The sequence below is a fragment of the Meriones unguiculatus genome, chromosome X, assembly GCF_030254825.1.
Source record: "Meriones unguiculatus strain TT.TT164.6M chromosome X, Bangor_MerUng_6.1, whole genome shotgun sequence".
Lineage (NCBI taxonomy): Eukaryota > Metazoa > Chordata > Mammalia > Rodentia > Muridae > Meriones > Meriones unguiculatus.
This window is the reverse complement of record NC_083369.1, coordinates 56,962,576-56,985,590: the sequence shown is the minus strand read 5'-3', so window position 1 is coordinate 56,985,590 and position 23,015 is coordinate 56,962,576. Positions and strand designations below refer to the sequence as shown.

The following is a 23,015-nucleotide window of genomic DNA, read 5'->3' as shown; positions in this document are numbered from 1 at the left end:
TCTGTGGAGTTGGATGGTGCAGGGGCCAGAGCAAACCACCAGATCTGCCTGCTTTTACAAATGATAAGTACAAGTCACTTAAATCTACTAAAATCTTGGTCAGATGTTAATCAAACTTTAAGGTAGCCAGCTTTCAACATATAAAAAAGAATTCTTAACCTTGAAGAACTAACAGACCTTAAAGTAGCTGAACCAACAAGAATTTAGTCCAAGGTGTAATGTTAGCCCATAATTTACTAGGAATAAAACCCAAAATGATGGCTCAAGCCTGTAATCTCAGTACAAGAGGGACTGAGGGAAGAGGATCACCAAAAGTTCGAGGACCCCTTGGGCTACAGTGTGACTTGTCTTAAAAAATAAAAAAGAAGAAAAAAATCTAGAAATAAATGAATTTCGCTGGGCACGGTGGCACATGCCTTTAATCCCAGAGCTCGGGGAGGCAGAAGCAGGCAGACCTCTGAGTTCAAGGCCAGCCTGGTCTACAAATGGAGTCCAGGACAACCAAGCTTACCAAGAGAAACCCTCTCTCAAAAGAAAAAAAAAATGAGAGAGAGAAAAATGTAATGTTGAGGGAGTTGAGGCCATGATTATGAACTTTATGCAAAATTATAAAGGAAAAATTTGCCATCTCAGATAGGCACAAATAATGGGGATTAGGTTGAAGAATTTGAGATATACTACAGCAAAAATGACTACCATGTCTAACATGGTTTTCAGAGTAGTTTGACAAACTCAAGGACTCATGCATAAAAATTGAAACTGCCCATTTTTTTCTGATAGCTGCTCTTTAGTAAAACTGAAATTTTTATTGAGCCATTTTTCATGCTTTTAATGATTTAATAGACTCCAAGAACTGTAAACCGGACAGGACTGAAGGCTTCACCTTTCTTTTCACAGATGAAATGGTATCCTAAAGTGATGAAATAACTTACTTAACATGACAAATCTGTGGCAGTGCAACTTGTCACTTTGTGGACACACTGTAGTGAAAGACACTGCCTCATATTTATTTAATGAGCCTTTTTTTCTGAAATAATTTTTCATCTTGTCCTTTGAGTTACTCAGTAAACACCTTCCTAAACATGGAGATAGTATTAGGATCCTGACTGTTAGGCTTTCCCTCTTACATGGTAGCATCAAAAAAGCAGGAAAATGACTTGAAAGGATGAGCAAGTTAACTGACTCCTTTGTATACCGAGACTATTATAACTTTCTCTTCTCTTTCTTCATCTAGACTTTTATTTGCTTGCTTTCTTGTTTGCTTAAGAGCCAGAAGCTGGACATGGTGGCACATACCTTTAACTGGGCACTCAGAAGGCAGAGGCAGGTGAGTCTCTCTAAGTTACAGACTAGCCAGTGCTATATAGTGAGACCTTGTTTTGGAGAGGGAGAGAGAGAAAGCATGTACCTGGGCAAGGTGTAGTGGAACAGCCTGGGTGCCCAAAATTTGTGATCTAAAGCAAATGAATGTCTGTGAAGACATTTTAGGCTACACAGTGAGACCTTGTCTTAAAACAAATAAACACACACACACACACACACACACTCAAAAATTTCACACAGACAGAAAAATCTAAGTCCCTTGATTATAGGAACTTGTCTTTCCAGATTTTCAGTCCACATCCACACCATGTCCTCCAAATTTCAAAAATCTTTATTTTGAAAGAATGAGTGAAAGAAGACAGGTATCAATTACCAAGAACAGTAACACCGAAGAAAATACAGTAAGCACTCTCCCCACACACAACCCCCAACCCCTTTCCCATCCCTGGCACAATATTAAAACCACCAAAGCACAATTAAGAAAGAGAAACAACAGTATGTAACCATGAAAGCAAATTTCCATACTGCTCATTCCAACTAAACCATGTCAAATGTCCTTCCCCCAGGTAAACTCCCCCCACTGGAATGCTGAAGAGGTGCAAAATAGACAATTCTCAGGTATTTTGGACTTTGTTAATATTAGCAAAGGAATTGGTAGGAGTAGAGAACTTTTCCCACAGATCAACACTGGTGATTTCCTCTCTATTCAGTTGCAGGATTCAGAAAAACACCAGGGCTGGAAAGGGTAACTTAACAGGACTAATCCCTGGTCTCTTGGTGGAAGCAGTAGGGAAACTGTCAAATCCTGGTTGACTACTGAGAATGGTGAAAGTGAAGCAGCTCTGGGTTTAAAACCAAATTTGAAGGTGTCTAATAAAAGGTTACTAAACTGAATTTCAAACTGCTAGCCAAAGAGCTCAGTAGTTTGGGCTCAGACAAAGGTAAAGAGGAACCCTCTCTGCAAGGCTTGAAGAATCAGACTGTCTATTGGCTGCATATATCCCTTGCTTTAATTAAACTTGATGTTGAGTGTTTAAAACTTAAAAGTTGAGCCAGAGGCTAATTAAATCGAAGAAATTCTTCTCCTAATATTGTGAGTTTAAGTTTACAGCTTAACCCAGAGAAGGTTTCCCACCCCACAAAGGAATAGGTTACTTGCTTTCTACCAGAAATGAATTCTTTTACGGGAGGATTCTTTTATTCTACCTTTGCAGGAATCGATTTTTAAAGGGAAGGATAGCTGTGCAGGATTAGTTCAAGATCAGAGCCTCCTCTCCACATGCATGTATACTCATACACATAGGACTTAAACACATTTTTCCACACATACTCTCAGAGTCACATGCTTGCTGGAGTCCATCTCACAAATACACCTCAATAGTAGCCATATACATGTACATGCAGCAAGATGTGAACGTTGCTCCAGAATGATTAAAGGTGGTGAACGAATGTCAATGTGGGGAGGTAATTTTAGGGCATAGATGTACACAAGCCAATTTAACTTGCAGATTATATTTTTCTCTTTCCACCCAAGATAAATACATCAAATGAAAACCTGCACTGATATCTTCTTGGGTTTAGTTAAGGAGGAACTGCCTAGAAGGTCCACTTTTGCACTTTCAATTTTCTATGACACCTTCACTTTGCCCTGTGGGGCCTTCTCATATAAGGAGAGTTGCTCCTCTGCACTCTCAGGCAAAGCCTTCTTCTCAGAAGACCGATCTTCAGGCTTGCGGGCAATCAACAGGCGGCAAGTGAGCAGGATTCCAAACACCAGCGCATGTGCATAACGTTTGAGAGGATCACCGACCAGCTGGTGGAAGAAAAGCACAGCCAACACCAGCAAGAGCAGGAAAAAGTTGGCCACATCTTTGGGACGCCCAGGTACCAGGGTCATGACAATGCCACAGGCCACTTCGAGAGCACCAATACTTTTCCGCAGGAGAATGGAATTGATGCCCATTTTCTTCAGCAGAGGAAGGGCTCGAACATAGCTCTTGTAAGCACGTTTCTAGAGTGGGAATATCATAAGGAAATCAATGCATTAGCCATAATTTTAAAATTAGAATGCAAAACAAACCTGCAAGGGTTGTTTTCCCTACTCTCACCTTTTCACACCAACCAAAGTTATACCATTGTTCACCTTGCCCCCTAAATAAAACATTGTGAATAGGATAAAAACAGACAAGGCACCGGCTTGGTGGCACATGCCTTTAATCCTAGCACTCAGGAGGCCTTGAGGCAAGGCAGATCACTGTGAGTTCGAGGCCAGCCTGGCCTACAAAGAAAGTCCAGGACAGCCAAGGCTACACAGAGAACCCTGTCTAGAAAAACAAATAAACAAAAATAAAACAACAACAAAAACAAACAAACAAACAAAGGCAATATTTTTGGGATCTCTATGACTCTGTGATTAAAAACCATGAAAAATATAGGGCTGGAGAGGTGACTCAGTGTTTAAAAGCACTGGCTTGTTAGGCACATGATTTTAATCTCAGCACTTGGGGTGGGAAGAGTGCGAGAGCAGGCTGATTTCTGTGAGTTCAGGGCAGCCTGGTCCATATCCATAAAGCGAGTTCCAGGTCAGTCAGGACTGCATAATTTAGAGACTCTGTCTGAAAGTAACCACAACAACTAAAAGAGCCCTGAGTAAGCTTGCAGGGAACCTGGGTTGGATTCCCAGTACCCACATGCTCATAACCATTTCTAACTCCAGTTCCAGGGGACCTGTGTCTTCTGTCTTCTGTGGGCACTGTACAGATGAGGTGCACAGACACACATGCAGACAAAACACTCATACATATAAAAAAGTTAGAAGGACACATCAAACCACAAAGAAGGCCCTCAGCTCCAAACCTGCTAGCACCTTGACCTTGGATTTAGCCTCCTGAACTATGAAAAATAAACATGTGTTGTTCGCAAACTACCAGCTGTAACATTACGGCAATCTGAATGGACTAAGACAGGCACCAAAAGTAATAAATCTGGTTTCATAGCACTTTGAAAAGATGTTGCCTTTAAATCACTAAGAAATTAAAAGAAATTCACTGAACCCATAAAACTGCTCCGTGTAATCCATATCCACACTTTCTAGTATCTGTTTTGTCCAAAACCAGGTATAAGGCAAAGTATGGGAAAGCCTCACTAATTTAGACTTCTTTTTTAAATTTATTTATTTATTATGTGTGAAATGTCTTATCTGCATGTTTTCCTACACTCCAGAAGAAGGTACCAGATTACATTATAGATGGTTGGAAGAGACCATGTGGGTGCTGGAAATTGAACTCAGGACCTCTGGAAGAGCAGACAATGCTCTTTACCTCTGAGCCATCTCTCCAGCCCTAATTTAGACTTCTTTATTGGAATGTATGGTAGTTTTTTTTTTTTAAAGCAGAGTTGGAGTATATATTTGCAGACTCTACCAAAAAAAAATTTTAAATGGGGCTACAGTTGACAGAGTACTTGCCTAGCATGCATGAGGCCCTGGGTTCAGTCCTCAGACTGAATTCATGTCAGCACTTGCCTATAAGCCTAATACTCTGGTGGTAAAGGCAAGAAAATCAGAAGTTGAAGGTCATCCTTGGCTACATAGAGAGATAGAGGACAGTCTGCTATACATGAAACTCCAGTCTCAAAGGACAAACAAACTTTGGCTTTATTCCCTGGCTCAGTATTTATTCTTTCCATATGCTAGACATTTTACTAAGTATTCTGAATGCGAATATTAAAGTTTCAAAAGGCCTTACCTTCTTGAAGCTTGAAGTTGAAAAGGGAAAGGGAGATACTGAAATGTGTAAGTGTGATAAATTGTTGAGTGCTGCATACAATAATGTAATGGCTATATTGGAGGCATATTGTTAGATCTCCTCAGATGGTGACAGTGAGAGTGGAATCTTAAAAGAAAAGCTGGTGTTTACAAGAACAATAAAAGGAGAAGCTGGATGGGGAGGGGGAGTCCTAAAGCATAAAGCAGATAAATATAAATGTATTGCAAACACTACCTCACTTTATCATGGACTGACTGGATAGGAGACATGAAATAAAAAGAAAAACATATGAACTGCATCGTGGAAAACTTTATTGTGCTATGGAGCTTTGGACTTCATCCTATAAGCCAGTGGAAGTAACATAATTTGGCTTCAGGACTGTCTTATTGGAAACAATGAAGACGTATGGAACAGATATACTATTTTCCAACAAGTAGATCGGGAGGAGATGCCTCGACTAGCAATATCACACATGCGCACATGCACGCACGCACGCACACACACACACCAAACAAATAAAAAAATAAATAAAAACAATTCTAGGTCTAGAGATACAGCTCAGTTGGTAGAGTGCTTTCCTAGTATGCAGGAGGCTGAATGAATTGGCACATACCTGGTAATCCTAGCTTGGGAGGAAGAGGGAGGAGGATGTGAAGGTCAAGGTCATCCTCAACTACATAGTGAGTTTGAGGCCAGACTGGGATTGTGAAACCCTCTCTAAAAAACACAAGATAGAAAAAGTGCTGTAGAACCCACAAATAGGAGAAAAATACATGAATTTACCTTTATGCACCTGATTTATTTAACTTAATGATTTCCAGTTGCATCCATTTTCCATCAAATGACATAATCTCATTTTCCTTTATGGCTCAATAGAACTCCATACTATAAGAATTGACTAGTGGGACCCGGTGTGGTGACACACAGCTTTAATCCTAGTACTCTGAAAGCAGAAGCAAGCGGATCTCTGTGAGTTTAGGCCAGCCTGATCTACAAAGGGAGTCCAGAAGAGCCAGAGCTCTGTTATACAGACAAACCCTGTCTTTAAAAACTGAGATAAAAACTGAGATAAAAAACTGTCTTTAAAAAGGAGATAAAGAGACTAGTGGGAAGTGGAGAAAAAGCTCGACAGTTAGAAGAGCATGTCTGGTTGCATGTGGGTTGATGCCCCAGGTCCCGCCTCTGAGAAAAAGGTATCGGACGGGTCTGATGCTCTTTGGGTGGATGAACATCGGTACAAAGTCCTAATTTATTTCTAGTATCAGAGATCAGACCTCTACTCTTGCCTGATGCGTCTAAAACAAAAAGGGGAATTGTAGAAAACTGCGTAATGCTATGCCTTAAAGATGGAACTGGTTTCCGCCTTCCATCTTCCAGATGGTGAGTGCTCTCTGTCACAAACAACTCCATATTTGGCTAAGGCTGAGGATCTGGCTTGCTTCCGTTTATGTGGACCTATCTGCATTGCCCACGAGGCACGCTGGGGTTGGCTACCCAGAGGCTATTTTAAGCTGTGGGCTGGCTTTCCCCAGGGTCAGAAGATTGTTCAAGGTTCCTGAATAAACTGCATTGAGAAGAACAAAAAAAAAAAAAAAAAGAGCATGTACAGAGGACCCAAGGTCAATTCCCAACACTGAGATAGCTGTGACTACAGCTGCAGAGGATCTAAAGCCTCTGGCCTCCATGGTCACCTGTACACACACACACACACACACACACACACACACACACACACAACAGAGAGTTATCAAAGGCAACAATTACTGAAGTCAGGTCTCAGTTTCTACAGATGAGGCATCAACTAGCAGCAGACTGAAGAAAAGTTGAATCTATATCTCTATTAGACTTTTTCACTATTCCTTACTATGGCATTTGTGTTTATTGTGTATTGTAAGTAATCTAGATGTGAATATGTACATAAATAATGTAAATATTAGATCATTTTAGGTGAGACTTGATCATTCAAGGATTTGGGTATCCTCTGGAAAAGGGGAATCATATGTCCTGAAGCCATCCCCCTATGAATACTGAGGGACACAGTATAACGATCAGGCAGAAAGCCAATGTGACCTCTTAGAAGCATCTGGCCCTTGGAGTAGTGTTCATACTTTTTAAGTTTGGGGGGAAATATTGAGACATCTCTCCCATTACTGTGCAAGTGAAGGCACCTATATTTCATGGATTATTTACTGTGAGTAGTTCAAGATAATTCTTTATGGACACAGTTAAAAGACCAATAGTTTTATCTTTTTAAATGCATAAGTTTAGAGTCAAATCAGCTTGGCTTCAAATCCCAGCTCTTCCAGCTTTCTAATCTGATATCCATGAGAAAAATATTTGACCTCTCTGATTCTTGTTTTTCAAAAACAGGCTGAGGAATAACTAAGCCAAGAAAGTAAAGCTACTTACCTTATGTTCAAAGTATAAGAGGATACTGAAAACACTATCCACAATGAGCAAAATATCAAAGTTTAAAATACAGACTGGCTTTGACTTTGCACAACCTGGCCACACTTAACTCTTTCTAGTCCTATGCTTATATTTAAATTTTAAATTTTTCCTACACTCCTGTCCATATCCTACTCCTGAGAATTCAGAAAAATATGTTAGTGATAGTTCTTCCTCTCTCTTTTCACCTTCAGTTAGAGCAGGGGTTTGTTTGTTCATTCATTTGTTTGTTTTGAGAACTCAGTTTAAGGGTTACAGTTGCTGCTGAGAAGCCTCTCACTTAACCTGCATGAATACCACTTGCTTCTTTATGCTGGTGATAGTAGCAAGGGGATATTAGGGAAAGAATTCTAGAGGCAAGAGGCTTCTTTAACATTTATGAGGACCATTTTTTTCCTCCGTTTCTTTTCCAAACAGTTTCATGTAGCTCAGGGTGGTCTTAATATGTAGTTAAGGATGGTCTTGTACTCCTGATCCTTCTGTCTTCACATATGGAGTGTTGAGATAATAGGCTTGTGCTTATCTGGCTACAAGATATCTCTCTCTCTCTCTCTCTCTCTCTCTCTCTCTCTCTCTCTGTCTCTCTGTCTCTCTCTCTCTCTTTCTCTCTCCACAGCCCCCCGTAACCCAGGCTGGCCTCAGTAAGTAGCTGAGGATGCTTTTGAACTCCTCCTCATGGTTGTACCTCCTTAATGGTAGCATTACTGGAGTGAGTCACGAAGCCCACCATGTTCATTTTCAAAAGGACCATTTCTAATTAATAGCACTATGTTTTTCAAGGAGGAATTCCTAAATCCTAATGTTTGAGCTTCTGAGGAATGCACAAAGGGGACAAATTAAATTTCTTAAAGATACTACAGCCTCTTCAGGTCCCAGAACTTCCAGATAAGCCCTGAGTAGCTTCTCTAGATTCCCCACCCCACCCCCCAGCACCAACCACTTAATATTCAGAAACAGATTCTTATCTATAGTATTGTGGAATCTGTTAGCAGCCATCCCCTTGTCCCTGTAACCATACCCAGAAGAAACTTTATTTTCAGCACTGGGACTCAAACCCAGGGCCTCATACCTGCAGCTATGTAAAGGCCCCATCATTGAACTCTTGTTGCTTTCTTTCTTTCCTCTTCTTTCTCAAGAGAAAACTGAATGTGGACAAGATATTTCATCTGATCCTTAGTTCATAGGACTTCATATATACATGACTCCAAATGGAGATTGTATGATTTATTAGAGATGGGATGGATATTGACATTATAGGGAGCCTTGTATTCTTATGGTTGTGGATTAGAAGGCAGACATCAAAAGACTCCTACCATTGCCAGCTCCTTTCTTGATGCTTGGTGCAGGGTACCTCATTTCTAACAACAGAATGGTCGCATGTCTTGAATCTGTTGTAAGTAGATCTCTAAAGGCATTAATGGTATTGATGAGAAGTATAAAGAGAGCTGACAGGCTCACTTTCCCAAAAAGCTCTCACAATTTACTTTTTTGTGTCTGGTTTTATTTTTCCATCCAAATGAAACAGACCCTGAAGTCATAGTTTCCTTGAAGGAGCAAAAAATGTGAAACAGAAGTGTTTAGTCAAATGTTTCAAAATTCTTCAAAGGCAGTCAGTCAGCAGTGTCCTTTGACCTGTGTTTGTTTTGTTGTTTGGATAAAATTACAGGTATCATATTGCCTCAGTTTTCACATTTATAAATTAGATGAGTATTTTGGAAATTTAATCAAAGATTCAAAGTACCATAGCTTCAACTGAGAGTAACACACACACACACACACACACACACACACACACACACTTCTTTATGTGAACCACACAATTAGAACTCCTTGCTATTGTAAGCCACAGTAGTCATTTTAATAATACTGATAAATCAAGTAAGTCCATCCTTGTGGTATGAGGACATATATTCAGAAAAGAGTCAAAAGCACTTGGAGCTTTTCTTTATTCATCCTTTTTTTCTCTTTTTTTTATTTATTCTTCATAATACCCCAGGGCTATGATCTTATATTACTGACATTAAACTTCAATAGCTAGTTCAAAGAAGTCCAATAATATTCATCTTTGATCACAATAATAATCAACCTAAGTCAGCTAACAAGACAAAACAGGAACAGAGGGTAAATGGTTTGATCCTCTTTAGTGCACTTATGTCAATTAGCTGAAAGAGAAAAAACTGGGCTAATACACTTGTATAATAGACTTATTTAATTCAAGAAAATAGATAAAACTATCTTACATTGTTAGAAATCAGGACAGAAAAATAACCCTTGGGAGGGCAGTAACTGAAATGGACTTTCTAGAGTGCTTGCTGGTCATCTGCTTCTAATGGACACATACTTACATGGTAATATTCTGAAATTTTCTGAAACTGTACAAATTATGCGTTGTGTGTGTATTATACTCCAATAAAATTAGAAGGGGAATTATATGAAAGTGGAAGAGTGCACTGACAAAAATATATTTTGCCTGAAAGTCTCAGCCTAGTTACTATCTTAGACCACATAAAACCTACACAAGTGTTCCAAAATTTGCTGACTCACATATGATTTTCATGAATTTCTGTAGAAAAAAAGCCACCTGTGAGTCATAGAGCATTATTGAATGCAATAGAAAGCTCATCATATTTAATTGCTAACTATTCATATTAACGATAGGCACCTTTTCAGTGACTCCACTTTCTATTGTCACTAATACCTACTAAAAGGGCTCTAACAAACCTGATCCTATTAAGCAAAGGGAATCCTGTCTACATTGCTTCTTAGAACAGGTGAATCTGTTCCCTACTGAATAGTCAAAAGCACTCTGAAAGGAAGTCAGATGTTGGCCACATTGAGAGTCTACAAGATCCCAGTCACAGCTTTGATGTGATGTGTAGAGTTCAGCATGGGTAGGTAACTGGGTGAACTAAGCAAGTTACATCACATCTCAGGGTCTATATTCTCTCTAAGGGACTAGATATACTGCATCACCTCCAAGAAGTCTAAGCATCAGTGAATTACCACCCTATTACCTAGTAGGAAAACAATTAATGGCACTGATTGGAAGCATAAAAGATTGCCTATGGACATTAAATATACTGCACAAATATGTTGGGAATGTCTCACTAAGAGACATTCAAACAGGAGAGCATTTAACTAACTACAGATAACCAAATTAATAAAATCAACAAATCTTTTCTATGGGGGGATGCAAAGAATCAGGAACTTGCCTCATGGTCCCCAGAGTTTAAATCCTCTGGCTTCTTTTTGACAGGGTTTTGGTGTTTTCTTACTAATACATATGTGGTCTCCTGGATAGAACTACGGCTACAAAAAAAAAAAAAAAAAGCTGAATACAAATGGATTGCAAGTTAGCCATCAATATACCCCTAGTCACTGCACAGGAAACTGCTTAGCAGCCTCTGTAAGCATTGTCTCCCAATTCAAGTGAACTAATGAGGCATTCAGTCAAGGGAGTCTCCTATCATGAAGGACTCACTTGGGAAATAGAAGAGTGTATAATAACACTTCCTTAATCTGGGGGAGGTATGAGACAACACATACCAAATGGATTATTCAGAAATGCATATGCTAATTCTGTAGGAGAGTCACTGCATTACACAGCAGCAAGTATATTCTTCAATATTATCTGATTGCATAAAGGTCTGCTCACAAGGACACAGGAAAGTACATTTTGTTCTTCTGTGCACTTGATTCTAGTCCCTTAAATGACCATTCAAATTAGTTCAAAAACTACTGCATAAAATAGAATCAATTAGCATGATCACCTCACCCAAAGATTTCCCTGAATATCTACTGTAGTAAGCATTACACCAGACACTATAAAACTGCTATCTCAGTTAATGTTTACAACCCGTTGAAATAGGAACTCTTTTTTTAAATATTTTTTTATTTTAATTTTTATTAATTTCACTTAATTCACTTTGTATTCCCCCATAAACCCCTCCCTTCTCCCCTCCCAATCCCACCTTACCTTCCCCTTCTTCACAAATGCCCCTCCCCAATCCACTGATAGGGGAGGTCCACCTCTCCTTCCTTCTGATCCTGCTCTATCAGATCTCATTAGGAGTGGCTGCATTGTCTTCCTCTGTGGCCTGGTAAGGCTGCTCCCCCATCAGGGTGAGGTGAACAAAGAGCAGGCGAATCAGTTCATGTCATAGGCAGTCTCTGTTCCCATTACTATGGAACCCACTTGGACACTGAACTGCCATGGGCTACATCTGTGCAGGGGTTCTAGGTTATCTTCATGCATGGTACTTGGTTGGAGTATGAGTCTCAGAAAAGACCCCTGTGCTCAGATTTTTTGGTTCTGTTGCTCTCTTTGTGGAGCTCCTGTCCTCTCCAGGTCACTCATAAGTGATATTAGATTTGTAATATATGATAAACATACTAAAATCTGTACAGCTAAAGAAACTAATCAAGAGAGGGACTCTGGCTAAAATGCTCAATCCCCATCCCGAAAGGCAAAGAGGATGGACATCAGAAGAAGGAGAAAACAGGGAACAAGTTAGAAGCCTGCCACAGAGGGCCTCTGAAAGGCTTTGCCCTGCAGACTATCAAAGCAGATGCTGAGACTTATGGCCAACTGTTGGGCAGAGTGCATGGAATCTTATGAAAGAAGTGAGAAATAGTTAGATCTGGAGGTAGGAATTCTTATTCCCATGTTACAAATAAGGAAACTGAGATGCCAAGAGTGCCAGAATTCTAATGCTAGCTTGTATGAATCCAAACCCTGCACTCTTCCTGTATTCTCCAATAGAGCCAAGAGAAAAGTTCGTGGTCTTTTGTTTGGTTTTCAGCACTTTCTCCAGTTATTCTTCATAGAGAGGAATATTATCTAAGATAACATAGTAGTTCTGTCTGTCTGTCTGTTTGTTTATTGAAATGGAGTCTCTCTATGTAGCCCTAGCTGTCCTGGAATTTGCTAAGTAATCCAGGCTGGCTTCAAACACAGAGATTCGTCTGCCTCCGTCTCTGCCTCTTAAATCCTGGGATTAAAGTGTGTACCACATGACTATCATATAATAGCTTTAGGATAGAGATAAAAATAGACAAAAAATAAAATAATATAAATTTGAAAAGTTGGCTCAGAAATAAACTCCTAAAATATAGATTGGGGATTTGAACTCATACAAAAGAAAAGGAAGATGCCCATCCCATTTGTCTTTCTAAGTGAGGATTGAACATCTTACCCCGGGTCTTCTTTCTTGTTTATCTTCTTTAGGTGTATAGATTTCAGTATATTTATCCTATCTTATAGGTCTATATAAGTAAGTATATACCATGTGTGTCTTTCTCCTTCTGGGGTACCTCACTCAGAATGATCCTTTCTAGATCCCACCATTTGCCTGCAAATTTCATGATTTCCTCATTTTTGATTGCTAAGTAGTATTCCATTGTGTAAAAATACCACAATTTCTGTATCCATTCCTCAGTTGATGGACATCTGGGATGTTTCCAGGTTCTGGCTATTGCAAATAAAGCTGCTACAAACACGGTTGAGCAAATGTCTTTGTTGTGTACTTGAGCAAATTTTGGGTATATACCTAGGAGTGGTATAGCTGGGTTTTCAGGACATAGGAGAAAACAAGTAACAAGACAGGAGCCTACCGCAGAAGGCCTCTGAAAGACTCTACCTAGCAGTGTATCAAAGCAGATACTAAGACTCATAACCAAACCTTCGGCAGAATGCAGGGAATCATATGAAAGAAGGGGGAGTTAGTATGACATGGCGAGGATATGAGCTCCACAAGGACCAAATATATCTGGGCACAGGGGTCTTCTCTGAGACTGATACTCCAACCAAGGACCATGTATGGATATAACCGAGAACCTCTGCTCAGATGCAGCCCATGGTAGCTCAGTAACCAATTGGTTTCCCATAGTAAGGGAACAAGGACTATTTCTGACATGAACTCAATGGCAGGCTTTTTGACATCCCCACCCCGCAAGGGAGGAGCAGCCTTGCTAGGCCACAGAGGAGGACTTTGCAGCCAGTCCTGAAGATACCTGATAAAACAGGATCAGATGAAAGGGAAGGAGGTCCCCCCATCAGTGGACTTGGAAAGGGGCAGGGAGGAGATGAGGGAGGGAGGGTGGGATTGAGAGGGAATAAGGGAGCAGGATACAGCTGGGATACAGAGTTAATAAAATGTAACTAATAATAAAAATAAAAAATAAAATAAGAATAAAAAATAAAAAAAGAAAAGGAAGATGATATGTCAGATATTTTAAAGAATCAGTTGTAGGTTCTTTCAATCAAAAAAATCAGTGACTCCTCATGCACATGGTTTCCAATCTCTTCTCTAACAATAGCTTTCCTTATGATACTAGACAAATTGTTAAACCTGTGAAAAGGTCTAATAAGATGAATCAACTCCATAGATATGTCCTAAATAAATATTATTACAAGTATACCACCATCACCACTTTGAAGTCTTATGAGAAATACCACTACAGTCAATATATGACTAACTCCACTGATGCAGAGAAATCACTTCAAAAATGAGAAGTAAAAAAGCCTAGATAATCATTCCATCTGTCCTAAGTTTAGTTCTGAAGAACTCTTGGCCACCTCTTGGAAACAAGAAATGCCTTATGAACTGCATAATTAAGAATAAGACAGAGAAGACTGAAGGATGGTGATGAGGCAATCCTACAAATGACTCATTTGACTCATTCACTCACCCATCTATTCCATGAATATAATATATATACATGTATTCTTATATATTTTTCCTTTTTGGAATCTACATGTTGTATGTGTGTGTCTGCTTTTAGAGACAGGGTCTTGCTATATACCCCAGGATAACCTGGAACTTCTAAGTCTCCTGCTTTAGCATGCTGAGTGCTGTCTACAATAAATATTGATCACATTTTGTTCAAGAACTGAATACTGCCTCCTTTTCATGTGGGCTCAAGATTAAAGCTGGGACAAGTGTGGACACTATGCAGTGAGCCCTATGTCAGAAACCCATCACCAGCCACAGGCTGACACTCAGTGCAAGAGGAGACCCTGGGAAAGAGCAGTTTGGAAATTCTCTGTAAGTTCATACCACTGCGACATCTACCTTCCAGTTAGATAGTATTTCCACCTCTCCAAGAACCCCATAGTATAGAAACACAGAACTGATCCAACACACACACACACACACACTTGTGCTCTCTTAGAGTATACCAATTTAAATCTTTTTCTGTATATGCCAGGAGATCTTTAGGCTTGTTTTCTCTTGCTTTCGTTAGACTGCAAGAGACAGCTCCACTCCCTAGGAAGATGCTCACTCTAAACCCATTTGTGGTTAGTACTCCTCATGAGCTTCTGCCAAGCTGGTAGGAAGCTTCCCAGTGGTGACTCCATCTTAGTTGAATTGCCCACATAGCCTAACACTGTACTTAGGGTGCAGCCTGGGATCCTTTTAAAGCAGCTGGGCAAGGTTTAGAGTGCAGGAAGCATACTGCAGGAAAGACAGTGGAGAAAGCTATGTTCTAAAGAAAGGGAAAGCTTAAAATACTTGTGATACACACTCACAAATGTATAAATAAATATACATATGAAAAGTAAAGCAAGAGCACATTCATGTATTTAAAATCAAACACTAAACTAGTTCAGCCAAGACAAAAGTATAAAAGCATTTCCCTTCCACACCTTCCCTGTACTCCAACCTCTTTAAGCCATTTGGTGGCTTCTCCTACCTCACACTTCCTCCTTCCCCAATGCAGGCAGCCTTGGCTACTTTTTTGACCTGCTTTCAATTCCATCTGGTCTAATATACTGGGAGGAGGGGAGATGAGAAGCATGTTAGGATTTGCTACTGGGGCTAGACCTAAGCTACCCTCCCCCACCCCAGAGTAATCCTGTGGTAAGGAAGACACAGAAAACACAAGCCAGAGCTGTGTGCAAGTATTTTCTGAACCTCTACAATTTCCCAGACTTCATCCATTTGCAGCTCAGGTTGAGGGGCCTTGAAAAGCTCTGCAGTGGGCTCAAGGAGAGCAATTAATCCCTCTCAGTGTGTGAGGCTATTCCTTCCAGTCTCGGCCTTAAAGGGAAGATCCCCTTGCCTCATTTCTCTCTTTCTTCTGTTCCTCCCCTAAGCTCATTTTCTTCTTGACCTTGACAGCCCAGTTATGTTCTTGTTCCCATTACTGGCACTCTGGCAAAGGCTTCTTGAAGCAGGTTCCCTACAACCGGGGCGGGGGGGAAAAGTGACAGGGGTGGAGGAAGGTGAGAGACTGAAAGTGCTGGAAACATCTCCTAGTACTCCACTACATAAGTCCTCATTGCACTCAACTGGGAAAGGCAGCCCAGCCCCCAGTTTGCAGAGCTGTTTTGGCCAGTCACCTTCGGGCATTTCAACTCTGCAGAGAGGAAACCTGCAGAGGGCCTGGCTCTGGGCAGCCACCAGAGGCATGGTGGGAATTACAGAAGGTTTTGCTAGAGAGTAGGAACAGACTTGATAGATTTTATAGATTAGTTTACACATAAGATAAAATAAAACAAAACATCCAGCTCTTTCTCCAGGGATGGTCAGAAGCAAAAGATGCTCAGTGACCTTTATTCGGGGCAAGACTGCTTTTTCTCCAAAATCCAGATCATACCCGGGTGCCTAAAGGAATACTGTAAGCTCTGCACATGGGATGATGAAGAATACCTAGCCAGCCCATACAAACTGCAAGCTTTGGAACGCATCTCCCCACCCCACCCCCAGCTCTTCCTCTCTTTCCCCTTTGTTCCTCCCTAAAATAAATAAACTCTGGCTTGCTAAACTCTTAGCTTAGAGAGAAGGACTCAGACTTGCAGACTGGTTGTGGCTGGGACTTTGGGTGTGTGCTGGGAAGATGGGAGGGCTCACCGGTGACAGGTTCTAAGCAGGTCTCAGCCTCCTGCTTGACTTGAAATTGGGGGTCCTTGCTGGGCAGCCCCTCCCCCAACTGGCATGCAAGGGCACCAAAACAGTTGCTCCCGGCATAACCCACAACGAAATTGCTCTCGTCCAGCTATTTCTTCCACGCTGCAAAGTTGTTAGGGAGAAGGGAGGGTCCTGGGTTGGGGGAGAGGTTAAGGAAAGGCACCAGAGTGGGGAAAGAAAGGAGGAGAGGCAGTCACAATCCCAAGGAGGTGCGCTCCTCATTGCTTGTTTATATCACTTACCATCTCACTGTAGGCATCCTTGCTGAGCCTGGGGGTCAACTTGATAGTCCCCATGAAAACAAAGAAGAGTCCCAAGGCTACTGAGAGTGCCACGATAGTTACGGTTCGTGGGGATGCCATGGAGTCGCCAAAGCAGGTCCCAACTAACCCTTTTGCTTTGCGCAGCTTGACTGTCAAGGCGCAGGCAGTTAACACAGGGAGAGCTAGAGGCACGCTGCGGAGGCAGCAGGCAGAGAGAATGACAAAGGGAGGGGAGGGAGCTGGGGAGAAAAATTGAGAGATTCAACCACTCTCACTACAACAATCGCTGGGTCCTAATGCCCTACGCTTGCACCTTCTTTGCATAAAGGACCTTGAAGAACTTAAAAGAAGCCCTGAACTGAGACGGGAACTTCTAATTCCTGTACAGTGAAAGCAGATTATGCCTCAAGCTCAGCCTCAGGTATGAAGAGTTTAGAAAGACTTCCTTCTACTATTTCACCAGGTGCACTTTTAATCCTCCTCACACCTTCAGTTATTCACCCCCTTTCAAACTTCATCTTTTCCTTCTATCAAACCATCAGTCTTCAGGAAGACTTTGCTGCCTGAAGGTGCTAACATTCAGGACAAAACTGCAAAACCCACGTGGTGGCTCAAGCCTGGAATCCCATTATTTTGGTGACTGGGGCAGAAGTATGGTGAGTTCTTGATGAACCTGAGCTACATAGATAGTTCAAGGCCACCCTGAGCTACTTACCAAGAGCCCTCTAAAAAAAATCATCCCCCAAAAAAAGTAAAAGAGAAAAAAATTGCAAAACCATAAAGTTCTCAGGATTGACAAAAACCAAAGGCTTGATCTTCTACTTCCTCAAAAACCATGTTATGGTTTCCATTGCTCAGTAAAGAACCCTTAGGTTTTAAATTTAGTATTTAAACATTTCACATGGGGCTGGAGATCTAGCTCAGTTTGTAGAGTGCCTGCTACATTATTCTTCCCTCTTTGCCCCATTTTCATTTTGATGCTATCTCTCAAAAATTTAACTTTCAATAGGTCCCACAGCAAAGTGCCACCCCTTACCTAGCCACTCACTGCCCCATCCTTCTTACCACCTATATTTATCTATTTATTTATTTATTACAGTTTGTTCACTTTGTATCATCCCAACTGTAGCCCCCTCTCTTCCCAATCCCCTCCCAATTCCACCATCCCTCCCTCTTCTCCACCCATGTCCCTCCCCCAGTACACTGATAGGGGAGGTCCTCCTCCCCCTCTATTTAACCCTAGTGTATCACGTGTCATCAGGACTGGCTGCATTGTCTTCCTTTTTAGTCTTGTAAGGTTGTCCCCCCATCGATCAAAGAGCCAGCCACTGAGTTCATGTCGGAGACAGTCTCCTTTCCCCTTACTATGGAACCCACTTGGACACTGAACTGCCATGGGTTACATCCGTGCAGGGGTTCTAGCTTATCTCCATGAGCATTCCTTGGTTGAAGTATCAGTCTCAGAAAAGATCCCTGTGCCCAGATTTTTTTTTCTCTCCTTGTGGAGCTCCTGTTTCCTCCAGGTTTTTCTCTTTCCTCCTTCTTTCATAAGTTTGTCTATGAGTCTCAGCCTCTACGTTGATACCCTTATTTTAATCACTCCTTTTCCTTCTCTGTACTCTTCATTAGCATTCAAACTTGACTCAATGTTGCCTCCTCCATAAAGCCTTTCCTGATACATGCCCAGCAGGATAAGACTTTTTTCTTCCTTTGATATTCTATTACAAAAATCAATGTTTATCGACTGTTTAGTAGGGGCAAGAAACTGCTCTTGGATTAATTCACTTAACATATACAGCAACACTGTGAGCTAGGTATGAATCCCCATTTATGAATGGGAAAATTGATGCCAGGATTCAGATGACTAGACAATTATATGTAGAGGCCAGGCTCATTTTGTCTTGTTAAACACATGAAGTCTTTGTTTATTCTGGGAAGGCATAAAGTGAGCATCAGAGCTTCTATTAAGTTTTGCTTTTCTGTTGCCAAAAAGTGTGTCCAGATGTCTCAGACATGTAATACATGGCCAGTGTAGAAGTCACACTGAAAAATTAATGGGGAGGTGACACACCAACATCATGAAAAGTCTTATAGGACTACACAAGAATAGTCAGTAGTCAGAGGGTGGTGTATCTTTTTGTTAGAGCATATGGAAATCAGGAAAGCTGGGTAGTAACCACCCCAGGTCAGACTGGAGCTTACCCCAAAGAGACAAGCAGGGCTCCAGTAGCACTGAGTCTTATAGTTTGCTTTCTGTTGCTGTGGAAAACATTGTGATCAAAAGTGACTTGTGGAAAATGGGCTTTATTTCAGCTTATACATTAAGGCCTATCATTGAGGGAATCTAGGGCAGGAACTACAGCAGAAGCCTACAGCTAGGAACTGAAGCAGAGACTGTGGAGGAATGCTGCTTACTAACTGGCTGCCCTGGTATGCTCAGCTACCTTCCTTGTACAACCCAGGACCAACTGCTCAGGGGTGGCCCTGCCAACAGTGGCCATCCCCTCTCTAATAACTGACAATCAAAAAATGCTTTACAGATGTACACACAGGACAACCTGCCTGGAGCAATACTTTAACCAAGGTTTCCTCTTCCCAGAGGGGTCAAGTTGACATTCAAGATAAGCCTCCACAAGTCTATACCCTCACTATGACTCAGAGGTCTCTTTTCATCTTAGTCACCAATTCTTAATACTCCTCCCACTTAAACAATCCAAGTTGGGCTTAGTGGTTCCTGACTGTAACCCCAGCACTCACCTGGAAGCTGAGGTAAGAGGATGCCTTGTCTATAAGACTTTACCTCAAAGACAAACAAATGCCTTCTGAAAAAGAAGAATAAGAGGAAGAGGAGGAAGAGGAGAAAGCAAGAGAGAGAGAGAGTAAACACTACAAAATCAGTACAAATGTCCTTCAAGACACTTTTCCTATTCCCAATGTCATCTCAGATGTTCTTTCTTTGCATTCACAGGTGTAATGATGTGCTTACTTATTACTGTGACAAAATACCTGAGAAAAGCAACTTAAGAGTTCATGTTGCAAGATGGCCTGGAAATAGTGGTACATGCTTTCAATCACAGTATTTTGGAGGCAGAGGTAGGTGGATCTCTATGAGTTCAAGGCCAGCCTGATCTACAGAGTGAGTTTCAGGACAACCAGAGCTTTACAGAAACCTTGATTCTAAAAACAAAATCAAAGAAATTAAGGTACTTTGGGGTTCTGGAGAGATGGCTCAACAGTTAGCACTAGCTGCTCTTCCAGAAGAACCAGGTTCAATTTCCAGCTCACAATGGTCTGTACCTCCAGTTCCCGGGATCTGTCGCCCTCACACAGACACACATGAAGGCAGCAGCAACAACAACAAAAAACACCAATGGACATAAAAATAAATCATTTTTAAAAAGTCTGTTTTGCTTACAGTTGTTACATAGCAGACAATAGAATTTGTTTATTTTCATACACATAATAAATGACTGGAAAGGAATGCACCAACGTATGAAATGTAAATCTTTGTAATTTATTTTTCAAACACCCTATACTGATTATGGCAGTAAAATGAGCACTCATGGAAGCCTGTGTTTCATTCTTTGCTACTGATTATATAAAATAGATTTCCATTTCAAAGGACATGATAATGAAAATAATACATACTCATAAAATATTTAAAATGCAAAAGGAAATAAGGGAAAATAACTCATAGTTCCATTATGAAGAGATTATTGTTGGTGTCTTTATTGGTCAGTATTTGAACTGACCTTTTCCTTAACTGCCTCTTTATGAAAAAGACATATATGCATTTTCAGAATTTGACCACTTTAGTATAGTTTATATCCAGATTTTATTATCTTATTAGCATTCTTTGGCACTATATTCCTGAGTTAAGACAAAAGTTATAACTTCAGGGAATCTCAGTGGGATCTAGCTACTGTTACCTCCTCAGAAAGCCAATCAAAGGACTGAATAGTAATTGACACAGGTAGGCAAGGATATTTATCAACAGTATGATTGTACCAGTAATAATAGATGTCTGATAATCTAAAATCTCTCTTCTATGTTTTTGTTTTGCAGATAAGATCTTGCTATATAACCCAGGCTGGCATTGAACTTATGAAACTCTTGCTTGTAAATGCTATGATTGCATCTTCAAAGTGCTTATAAGTGTGTTAGTGTTAACAAAGGCAAGAGAAACAAAGGCAAGAATTGGGGATTGCCATGTGTCTCAGTTACTTTTTTTCGATTACTTTTCTATTGCTGTGATAAAACACCCTTAACACGACAACTTATTAAAAAAATGTTTAATTGGACTTTCAGTTTCAGAGGGTTAGAGTCCTTGATGACCAAGCAAAGGCATGGCAGCAGGAACAATTGAGAGCTGTTATATTGAGCAAGTAAGAGGAAGAGGGAGGCACACAAGGAGTAATGCAAGTCTTTTGATACACCTAACAAAGCCGTGCCTCCTAATCTTTCCCAAATAATTCCACCAACTAGGGACAAGTATTCAGATATATGAGCCTATTGAGACCATTCTCCCTCAAACCATCACACCATGAGCAGTCCATATCATCTTGGCCTGTCCGTTGTCTGATTAATCATTATCTTGGGTTATTTACTCAAGATCAGTCATGCAGTTTTAGATTAGGCACAGTGTTCTCTTTTGCTTAGGGAGAAGTTTGGCGTTGATGGGATCCTAGTCAGCTGTAGCAGAAAAAGACTCAGAAGAACTCATAAAAAAGATGAAAATCTAATAAAGATGGAGTTCCCAAGAAAATAGGGTTCACTAGGTTAATGGCTGGACCTCCTAATAACTCAACTTCTGTGGGAGTGAGACCTGAGGTATTTCTCCAAACAATTAGTATGTAAGATAATCATTCTGTACTGGATAGTTTTTTTTCAACTTGCCACAAACTTGGGTTACCCAGGAAAGGGGAACCTCAAATGAGAAATTGCCCCATCATATTGGTTCCATATGAATTTTAAGATTTTCCCTACTTATGTGAAGAATCTACAAATCATTTTAAATGCTCTCTCTCTCTCTCTCTCTCTCTCTCTCTCTCTCTCGACAGGGTCTCCTGTAGCACAGGCTACCTTCAGACTTGCTATGTAAAGCTGATGATGACTTGGAACTTCTGATCTTCCCAAATCTACTCCTTCAGTGTTGGGATAATAGCTTTGTGCACCCACACCTGGTTTATGTAGTGCTGTTGCTCAAATGCAGGGTTTTTCCCATGCTGGGTCAACATTCTACCAACTGAGCTACATGCCCAGATCCCTTGTTTTCTTTATATAGTACTGTTGTTGTTGTTGTTTCATATGAAAAGTCCATCATAAGCTCATGTGTTAAAAGCTTGGTTTGCAGCTGATGACCTTATTTTGGGAGCTGATGGAAGGTTTAAGAAATGGGGCCCAATTAGAGAAAGCAGGTCACCTAAGAAATGTCTTTGTGGAGTCGAGATTTTTGTTGTGGTTCCTTCCAGTTTGTCTGAGTTTCCTTTCCACCTTAGGGGGTAGAGGGGAACTACATGTTACGCTTTATGCACTCACCATAATATTTAGCTTTTCATCAGACTTACAACAATGGAAACAACTGAACATGGACTGAAACTGTGAGCCAAAGTAAGTCCCTCCACCTGTAAGTTGTTTCTTGCCAAGAATTTTATCAGAGATGAAAAGGCTGACACGGAACCCATTCATCTGCTAAGATGAGATCTCACTGTATCACCCAGGATAGCAGGGAACCTTCAGGCTCAAATGATCTTTCTGTGTCATCCTTCCAACTAGCTGTACATAAAAGTTCACAATACCACATCTAGCTGAGACCAGAAAGCATAGTATTAGGGATTTTATCCTTGTGTCACCATCATGAATATATTCCACCCATTTTATCCTCTAACTGGCCGTGGAAATCTGTTGACTGTTTTCAGCCACTTGGCTGAACTCTCTTCTGAATGTTCTTAAATCTATTCATACTTCAATTGACTCCCCCTGGGCATTATCTGGAGAGACGACCAAATCAACTGCAAATAATGGTTTTTGTCTCCCAATGGCTATACCTCATTTCTTCTCTCATATCTTAGTCTATTTGTTAAAAACCCACTTTTTAACATTTGCCTGGCCTGCAGCAACCAATGGAATCACACTTGCCACTTGTCAAAGAAACCATGAAATGGAGAACCAGCAGAAGCAAGGAAGCCATGCTTATTACTATTTGGAAGTAATCATTGTTATGGACTCTGTTGCTATCAGGAGGGGAAGGATATGACAAGTTAATTGGCCTTTTCCTAAGCACTTCTGCTACCCAAATTCTT

General features: G+C 40.8%; 1 protein-coding gene across 1 annotated transcript; it reads right to left on the bottom strand.

Annotated features, from left to right (window-relative positions):
• Window positions 1-1,633: 1,633 nt before the first annotated feature.
• Window positions 1,634-16,952, bottom strand: Tmem35a (transmembrane protein 35A). Its single transcript, XM_021626198.2, has 2 exons — window positions 16,693-16,952; window positions 1,634-3,334 (listed from the first exon to the last, which is right to left on the bottom strand). Exons 1-2 carry the CDS (start codon window positions 16,810-16,812, stop codon window positions 2,951-2,953), a joined length of 504 nt encoding a protein of 167 aa, XP_021481873.1. The 5' UTR covers window positions 16,813-16,952; the 3' UTR covers window positions 1,634-2,950.
• Window positions 16,953-23,015: the final 6,063 nt, after the last annotated feature.